At 34.9% G+C, this 10,080-nt stretch overlaps 2 protein-coding genes across 4 annotated transcripts in view; one reads left to right on the top strand and one right to left on the bottom strand.

Moving 5' to 3' along the window:
• The window catches only part of LOC116849320, a 73,161-nt gene extending 67,498 nt beyond the window's left edge, over positions 1-5,663 (top strand). Inside the window, exon 3 of the mRNA XM_032826358.1 lies at positions 4,963-5,663. Coding sequence (XP_032682249.1) covers positions 4,963-5,166 — 204 coding nt within the window. The 3' untranslated portion in view covers positions 5,167-5,663. The remainder of the gene's footprint in view (positions 1-4,962) is intronic.
• The window catches only part of LOC116849315 (synaptotagmin-10-like), a 526,459-nt gene extending 516,889 nt beyond the window's left edge, over positions 1-9,570 (bottom strand). For all 3 annotated transcript variants that reach the window (XM_032826343.1, XM_032826345.1, XM_032826344.1), the window contains exon 1: positions 9,344-9,570. In XM_032826343.1, coding sequence (XP_032682234.1) covers positions 9,344-9,434 — 91 coding nt within the window. In that variant the 5' untranslated portion in view covers positions 9,435-9,570. The remainder of the gene's footprint in view (positions 1-9,343) is intronic.
• Between the last annotated feature and the right edge of the window lie 510 nt (positions 9,571-10,080).

Raw genomic sequence — 10,080 nt, 5'->3', positions numbered from 1 at the left:
ATTAATACTCGCGAGGAATTACAAAACAAAATTGTTGAAGCAATCGCCACAACGACACTAAACATGATTAGAAACGCAACAAGCAGTTTACTGCGACGCGTACAATTGTGTATTGAATGCGATGGGGGACATTTTGAACATTTATTATAAAAAATATTTTAATTTGTTATTCAATCTGTTAAACTGTTTTGTTATTAAAATTCATTAAATATGTTAAAAGTGTTAATTTTTTAAAGTGTTAAATTAAGGTTTATTAAATTGGTTTAAATTATAATTATTGTTTAAATTGATTTTTATTAAAACCATTGCAATTTTTATTTTGTTACAAACATTCAAAAATGTTCTAAAATACAATAACAATGTTCTAAAATAAAACATAAATAAACAGCTATTAATTCTATTACAATTTATTTGTCTCGCATAGCGTAGCGTGGACACCTTCATGGTAATGTTAATCGATGATTTTGACAGCTCAAGTTGAAATATGCAAATTTTTACTTGAATTATTTTTGATATGCCTTTAGTTTTTACATTTTTTATTTGTGAAAAAATGTATTAATATGCAATAAATAGAAAAGCGAAAACATATTGCAAATTTATATGACAATAATATCATAAAAAGAGCGCCCCATTAATAGGAGCACTTTATGCATTTGTCATTTTTCCGTACCTGAGCGCGCGAAATCTCAGCTTTGCCATTCGTTAAATGTAATCGCTTCCCGTTTAAAAGCTATTATAGCCTCGACATTTTTGAATTAGAATTTTCTTCTTAAAATATTGTAAGTAATCTACCATTAAGAGCAATTCCGGTGGTTTTAGGACACCCTGTATATAGAAAAAGTATGTTCTATTTACGAAACTTCTTTTGTTAATAAATTTTACTAAAAAATAGATAGTAATTAAAATCTGAATGATACCCAGAGATATGACTTTAATAACATATGTTAAGATTATAAAATCAACTGAGACTACTCCGCTAATGTAAATAATTAACTTTAAGCTTCTTCGTTCGGTCGATTCAAATTATCGAGAGATCGATTCACTGAGATTGAATTACGAAGTGTAATATTTTATATTATTATGGTAGAAACTTAAGCATCGAGATCCTACACATAGATTTAGAAAGTGTTGTTCACCAAACGTATTATTAGACCCACGGCACGGCCGTTCCTCGATCTTAAAATTTCCTCTGTTGTATATTTTCTATTATTAGCTATGTGTGTTACGATAAAAGCGTCATTGGTATGTCTTTCAAGTATAGATAATGTCATTCACTTCTATGCGGACTGTGTGCAAACAAATCGGGATTCTAACGTTGTTTGGGAAATATGGAGACATGAGCAAGCCCGAGATGGCGAGGATGCAATAGAACGCGAGATAACGCAACAATAAGTTGGTATCCTTAAATGCTCTTGCGTAAATGTGTGCCGCTTGTGCGCGATACAACTTGCAAAAGAGAATTAATAACGAGGTAAAATGCGCAATATGATGTGATGGTAACGCGACATTATGAATAAGCTAAAATTATAACTACGACTATAACATTCACATAACCAGCGTAAATACAAATTAGAATAGTGTAAGAAACATTTTATAGAGTAATCATTATATCATTACGAATGCGACTCGATAAATAGGTATGCATGCATAAAAAGCTCAAAATAACAGTTACATAAAATAATTTATCTTACGTTTCAGAAAAGCTACAACATGTATCTGCGCGAAGACGTAAGAAAATTTAATAAATTAAAGAAAGTAAGAGAATTTTCGTATTACGAAATCTCGGTTTCTTCGCTCACGTAACGAAGCGCATCTTGTAACTCGAGTTTAAACTCGTCTTAATCATAATAAAGTAACAGTTGATGCGTTCATTAAAAATTTATTTTACAATTTCGAAGAAAATTAAATAAAACGCGTTATAGAAAGCACCTAAATACTTGAGAAAACTTTAGCATTGTACTTGATTAATTCACGTTAAACAAGAATAAATAAGGAAACAATACCAATTCAATTTAATATAACGTTAAACATAAATGTAAAAGCCGATAAGAGGTAGAGATGTGCGAATCAAGAATTTTCCATGTCAAATTGGAATTGAATCAAATCAAATCGAATCAAACCAGTCCGAATCGAATTATAGTGACTTAATTAAGTTTTAATTAACAATATAATTAGTGACATAGCCTATAGTGCCACTCATTAAATGTTGCTATGAATTTAGTCTACGGGAAGATAATAATGTTTGAACGTGCGATAACATGTTGTCAGATATTATTTCCAGACTTACAATATACGCGGCGAATCTGTTCCCATTATCCTGAATCCCAATTATTAAACAATAGTTAGAACTCCTCTATTTTTCCCCCAATTATTTAATTCTGCTTTAATTCATTCTTTTTAGAACCTGACAAATACAAAGATATAAATATAACTTGCTCACTCTTGCTTTATATTCACTTTCATTTATATTAGTAGGAAATATAACTTTCCAAGATTGCCAATGTGAAAGTTTATATTTAAATTTTCGTATGTTGAAATTTTCAAATAATATGGATTCGAACAATAAAGATTCAAATTTGAATAGTTCGCACATTTCTAATAAAAATCCACGCCAAATATCGTATTGTGAAATACACTAAATCTATGAACCAAAAGAAAGTCTCATACTATTTTTGAGATATACGTTATTCTAGTATTTTACATATATGGCAAGTCGATAACCATATAATACTTGTGCATTATTACGTTTCTACCGAAAAAGGTCGGAATAGCGATCGAAATCACTTAATTTTTCAAGACACTTAATAGTCCATTATTTATTTTGTTTGTAAACTTAGTATGTTTCACAATTAACATCTTGTATAAATTCTTATTACGTTAACGTTTTTTATTTATGTTTAATTGTGCATTTAAAGCCTGATAATTTACCCAACATTTCGTTTTAATAACATAATTTGCAAATTATGCATTTCAGTTATCCTTTAATGTATGATATCATTGTTCGCTTATGTCGCCGCTAAACTATACTGCTATACGGGTTTAAGGCCACACTGACTACACGCTATTGTAGCGCGACTGTAGTTATACACGCAAAAAATAGTGGAATAATGCTTATTATATTATTAATAATTTATTAACAACGATAAAACATTACTGCTGTTGACATTCGCGTATATACGATGGTTCACCTGTGGTCGCATATGTGAAAGAAGGAATTATATTCTCATCATTAATAATCATCAATTATCAAATGTCAAAAATAATAAAGAATATCGAAGCTGAAGTACAATGCTTGGCAGTTGAACGTAACGCAGAACTATATATATATATATATATATATATATATATATATATATATATGCAGAATATAAAACGCGCGATTGTACTTCTTCAAATCGCGCAACCTTTACGTTTTGCAAATGTCGATCGAAGTTCGTCATTTCCGTTATGGTCGATCGATCCCACGTTAAGCAGTGTTTACAACGTAACTATGTTAGCGACGTTCATAATAGCTACATTGTTGTGCCAATCATGGTTGCAGCCATGCAGGCTAATACAAATAAAACAACAGCGTCAGGCTTCTGCGCGATATCCGGAGTATTGAAACTGTGTGAAGGTAAAGCAGCGCGTGGGTTTTGTAGTTCGCAATGTACGTGACGCAAAAAGAATTTCGTCGCGAAAATCAGTGCAAAGTAGGACAAACGACATTGAAAGTGAAAGTAAACCAGCTGTAATATCAGCTGTAATGCTGCACGACCTGTTTCTAAAAAGATTACAAGGTCAATTCTGTATCACTTCGCGTACTCTCGTGAAAAGGTGCAGAATGATCGAGTTGACTGCTGAAAATACAGCAGCTAGAAAAAAATTCTGTATACGGACTTCAATAATAATGATAATAATAATATTTATTGATGACTTAGCAACTTTTGGCAACAAAAAACTTTTGGCAACTTTGGCTATAAAAAAAAGAAAAAAATAATATGAATACATTGAGAAAAGCATGAAAGAAAGAAAACAAGATATGAGAAAAAATAAAAATGATTATAAAAGTATAGAATAAAGACACGTAATTAATAACTGAGTAAAGTAAAAAATCCGCTCATAGATACCTATAAATTAAATTAATAAATAAAAAGATACAAAAGGTATATAATGAGAAATAAATATAAAAATGCAAAAATAAAATAAATACAATAGCATAAACAACCTTCATATTGTTTTATCCATAATTGTATTTAAAAGAATTCAAGAAAATAACAGAAAAAATTTGAAACTACCCTTATAGAAATATCATACTAAGAATCATTGATAATTACTTATTTTCAGTATTAAAAATACTGGATAATAAGTAATTATCAATGATTCTTAGTATGATATTTCTATAAGGGTCTAATAACGGTCCTTGCTCAATAAACACGTCTATCCGTTCTACGGTTGACAATGTTGTTTAATAAAATAGGAGATCTGAATAGGACGTTTTTCCTGCGATAACGCAAACTTTACGCAATTTAGTTATAATTGTACTCAATGGATTTGACAGTTTAATCTAAAAGTGCTAGTTTTACGCTTCCAAAACATACATGCAGTTACCCTCCTGTTTCTCTAATGTTAATTAAACGATTAACCACCCCAGATACGATGAAAAAAATTAGACAATATACTACAATATAATTATAACCTCTTCGATATCAAACTATCAGTTTTCAATATCAATTTTAATATATTGCATGTCTAAGAGATATTACACTATAAATAAATGTTGAAAATTAACATTTTAGGTACATTAGGATTAATTAGTTGCTTAGTTCATGTCATGCGTTATATTTCAGTTTTAAGTTTATAACTTTGTGCAAAATTCAAATGAGTCGAGATATCACACTCTGTTGTTTCGCGAAGTCTAAATTCGTGGCGCTCGTAAATATTGTATCGAACACTATCACAAAATATATTCTTCCATTTTAGGCTGAATATTTGTTCAAAAAAAATCCCGAAGGAAGAATGTTCGAACCGGATTACACGGAAACAATGAGTATGCTTCTGGATACTATCAACCGACAGCGAAACAATGTCCTTCCGGTGGAAAAATTGGATGCCGACGTAGCACAATTCATGAAAAGCCAGGACGAGCTATCCGCTGCAGAGGAGACGGAAAAAAAGCGAGAATGAGTATAGAAGAATAAGTCTTACCTCGATTTTCGAAAAAACTATCAAATATAAACGGACTGATGATTCCCAAAAAGAAGAATTGGATTTCGCCGATCGAATAACTGAAGAATATAGAAACGAAGCTTAATCAGTACATCAAATTTCTCATTAACTATTATTTAGTATACAATGCAAACAGAGAAACAAAAATTTCTTAAACATTAATATTTTATAAAATTAAATATTAACAAATCACCGAATTTATTCCATTATTTATTAAATTAATACAATATTTGTTGGTTTAATGTTTATATGTTCCTTCCTAAGACTGTAATTTCTAAAATAAAGAACACATTATAAATCTTCTCTGATATTCGACGTCATATTTATGCACAATAACTTTGTTAACTTAACTGTAGTGACGTTTTTTATGCAAACATTATTTTTTTAACCCAATAATTCCGATATTCATCCATACGTGACATTGTCTTTAGACACGTGCAATGTAAACTAAATATAAGCCGGCGTACTTAAATATATCAAGTTTTACTACGTATATTTTTCCTTTTAATTATAAATCACATAATCGTGTGTTCATACATACAAAAGACAACATAAACACCACCATTTCTAGTCGCCTCTCGCGGTTGACACAAGAAGTCGTTTGGTTTTATCAACTTTACATCTTATTTTGAACTTGAGGTTATTCTATCTTTTTCTAGTATGTAGTAGATTATTCTAGTATGCAACAAGCATTTCAAACTGAACGTTCGAAGCAACGCTTACAATGGATATACCTTTTAGACACAAAATGAAGTTTTAATAGCCACACGAAGCACATTCCGCTCACAATTATATATTCGGGAAAACTTGTAGTTTGATCAATTTCGGCCACCTGTCCAATATATATATATCCCCGATATATTACCGCAAGGTCACTCCTTTTGCGAAGCACGAAGAAAGCTTAATTGAGATGAATTCATTGTTTGCAAGCGCTTATAAATCGAAATCTGATTTCTCGAGAGGACTGAGGTCGAAGAAGTTTATAATCCTTGACCAGCTATTGTGACTGTGGAAAACTGCGCAACTTTAACTTGCTCTGAAAGTTGCTACAGATATCAAGAACGCAACACAGGACGCTAAATTGATCACTTTATGGAAATTAGACGGCGTAGTGCACAAGGCTGCGGAGGTCACTCTTCAGAGGTAGACCTGCTGATGCGGAAAAGGGATGATTACCACTTTTTATAGAACTATATGGTTATATGTTTTTCTTTTCTCTACAGAGTAACGGTATCGATATTATGTTCAAAAACCGTATGTGCCACGTATTACTAATTAATTGATGTGCCGATACATGCCGCGTTTCGTCAAAATTATAATCGGCCATCAATTATGTGACATCTTGCGACTGACGGAAATTATTTCCCGAGTAAGTTCCAAAGATCTAACGAGTCTGTCTCTCAGTTTCCTCTATCGAGTTTTACTGACAAGTAAACTTACCTTTGTGTCACTCGCCGATTTTACAGAAACTCAGTACATTTTTAGAGTATTGGAAAATAATAAACATGTATTTTTTTATTGGCAATGGTTTATAAGGATGAAAAGATAATTTGGCATATTTTATTTTGAGAAAATATCTGTGAAACCGTGACAGATTAAAAAAAACGTCTCAGATAAAAGTTTAATGATAATTAATGTCCTTGAAAATAGTATAATAAAATTTTGCAATAATTTAATATTTTGTAATAATTTAATAGTTTGCAAAATACCTTCACCACCATCAATTAATTTTGCAAACTATCAAATTATTGCAAAATTACATTATACTATTTTCAAAAACGTTAATTATCATTAAACTTTTATCTGAGATGTCTTTAATCTCTCACGTTTCCGAAGATATTTCCTCAAAACAACATATGCCAAATTATCTTTCAGAGAGTATTTTTACCCTACAATTGCACCATTGCCAATATAAAAAGACAGATGTACTGAATTTCAGTAAAATCGGCGAGTAACACAAAGGTAGGTTTACATGTGAGAACTCTAATATAATTTCTTTTAAATCGCAATACCGGTTGTGTCACGAATGGGCAACAAGAATTTGATTCACCTCGATTAACCAGCGTTAATCACATAAATGCTTGTGATGGTTATAACGATAATGCGTTGTTATCCTGATAAGAAAGCAAAATAATAGGTCATTTTGCTAAAAATATTCGAAAATCGCTATGCAAAGTATATGAGCAATTGCATGATTAGCTTGTTTGATGTTACTTTAGTTAATTAAATGATGCTATATCAGAGGTCAAATTGCATGTAGGCGCAACCAATGGAGCGAATTATTATGCGGGATAAAACGCCGTAGAACACGTTGTCTTATGACAACGGTATGTATAGGGGGATAATGTATCTTCCGGCGCTCACGAAAATATTCATAATACCGCTTATGAGTCTACGCGATCTTCGCTCATCAAACCTACTCACAATTTTCTGTGAGAAAACGCATATTTAAATTTAATTTCTTTCAAGGATGATCGCGAACTTCCGGTCAAGCCGTCATGTACTCACAAGGCCAAGGACGAGGATTCCATATTGTTCATATCTAGCATACTTAATACACATTCGGAGCACTTTCTCCATGTTAAATTAATATGATCAAATGTTTCCGCCGTAAAGTACGCCATAGAATACACTTAACCTTGTGATATTAATACACAGCAGTTTCATACAAGGACAAGGATTAAAACAACATAAGGCTGTAATCCGCTTTCTCGTTATAATTGCTATCACCTCGAAGTACATGGAAATGCTTTTGGAGGTGGTATATCGCAATTTTATGAATAATTTGGGCGTACAAAATAAATGGGCAAAAACTCGAGAGATAAAAATAAATTATGCGACTATGCCTGAAACTGAGAAGAAGAGCTAAGAATCTATGTAGAAATATGTGCAGTTAATTAGCCGGTGAATGTCTCGAGCACTTTTAATTCACACGGCCTAATCGATTCGATACCTACCAGCCTACCGCCGAGAATTAGGTCAGCATGTAATAACCCGGTTTTAATCAACACAATGCGGTGTCCGTATTGAAAATAGATCCGGATCACAAACGTTTCCCTCGGTTGAACGATCGACAGGCGATATCCTGCTCATTCCAGCTGCCAATTTCTGCCAACTGTGTCATAGAATCCGATATGGAGAAGCGAAGTCGCCATGTTCTTTGTAAAACTTCATCAGCACTTATCGATTCTTATAAGTATAAATAGTAGAAAGCTCGGCTTTCGTACTAGAAGTGGCATATGCACACGCGTGATCACACGCGTCATCACACGCGAGTCACGATTTTAGCGGCACAATATCGGCAACAGTAATGCGTTGATGGAACATCATGCTTATATCGTTTCATTTAACTTTGAAACGTCACGCGCTTTGTAGAAACTCAATATGTATGTACATACATTGATGCTAGAGTGTAGATGCTAGCGTGGACAGTAAATAGTCGTTGGATATATTCGAACATCAAATCTCATAAAGTTTGCTATAATTTCTGCTCTGTGAGTTACATAAGTAAACTTCATCAGTAACTCTGTCGATAAATCATGTTATTAAAAGAAAAGGTTTGTTATTACAAGAGAAAATGGTTCATTGCTTTACAACTCGAGATCCAAATCTAGCTGATCGACACATAGCACCGCTAAAGTTCATTATGAGCAGCGGCCTTCAAAGGATCAACGATCGAGCAACGAGTCATTAACATTATACGATTTTACACATATTGCGAACCGCGAACTCGTGCTAATACCTGCGCTCAGGTATTGCCTCGACTATATCGCAGCATCGAAGACCGGATTCTCCCGGTAGTGACAGCGCGTATACACCGCGAGCACGGGAGCACCGCAGGTTGTATATCTGTATCTCCAAACACCTGTTAGCAATCTCGCTCTCGTGTGGGCGGTTCGCCACATCGCCTTTAAAGACGCGTCTCGAGCAGTCCGAATTCCTGCGCCGCCGGTGTGAGGTTGAAGGAACGAACGAATGAACGAACGAGCGAATGAGAACATACTACGGTGACCTTGTTCAGCGCTACTTGACACCGGAAAAAATGTACACTTATCTTCTGCGAAATTCCATCCAGGTGCGATACGCGCGCACGATCTTTATCGAAAACTAAAAATGAAATTTTGCGCTTTCTTACCAGCGTGGCCTTGCAGTGAATAACTCGCCTCCTCGCTCGGCACAACCGTCTCCTCGAGGATGCTCTCCGACGCCGTCTTCACGACTCCCATCGTCGGATGTATGCCGATCCCGGACGCTGACAGTCACTGACGATAGGGAATGCGTTTGCGAATTCGACACAGCGGGGCTTGAAGCTCTTCTCACGACGATTATCTCGACTCGATTGTGCCGCGTTGTCTGGCGCTGCCGGAATGCCCGGCGCCGTTTCATCCACCTATTGCGTCTGCGTTCGCGCCTGCGTTCATCCCCCTCATCGCTCGCCCCATCTCGCCCTTCATGACCCTCATGCAAACCCCTCTGCCTCCGCCGCACGCTTCTCACCCTCGCGAAGTCGTCACAGGAACAAGGCTATTCCTCTAGGCCAGGGTGAGCGCAGTAGGCAGGAGAGATTGTGGTGTAGTATGATAGTGACGGTGGTGGTGGCCTCTTTATATCGTGGTGAGACGGTAGGGGTTGGCGTTGCCCCTACCGTTGGCTGTTGCTGTTGCTCGTGGCAGCTGGTACGTATGTACATACCGACAGTGCTCTTGCCTGCTACAAAGCGGGGTGCGGCGAGCAAACAGTACAGGGGCAATGTCGACCTACTCGGTCTCGGTGAAGGTCTCTGTTGGTTACTCGTGCCATATAATTCTTCCCTCTCACACTGCGTTCTCATCCCCTCCCCTTTTACCCTTCATATCTCTCTCTCTCTCTCTC

The sequence above is a fragment of the Odontomachus brunneus genome, unplaced genomic scaffold, assembly GCF_010583005.1.
Source record: "Odontomachus brunneus isolate Ranch 3 - 2012 unplaced genomic scaffold, Obru_v1 Obru_scaffold_111, whole genome shotgun sequence".
Classification (NCBI taxonomy): Eukaryota; Metazoa; Arthropoda; class Insecta; order Hymenoptera; family Formicidae; genus Odontomachus; species Odontomachus brunneus.
Note: the sequence above shows the minus strand (reverse complement) of the source record. Positions and strands in the feature narration are given on the sequence as shown.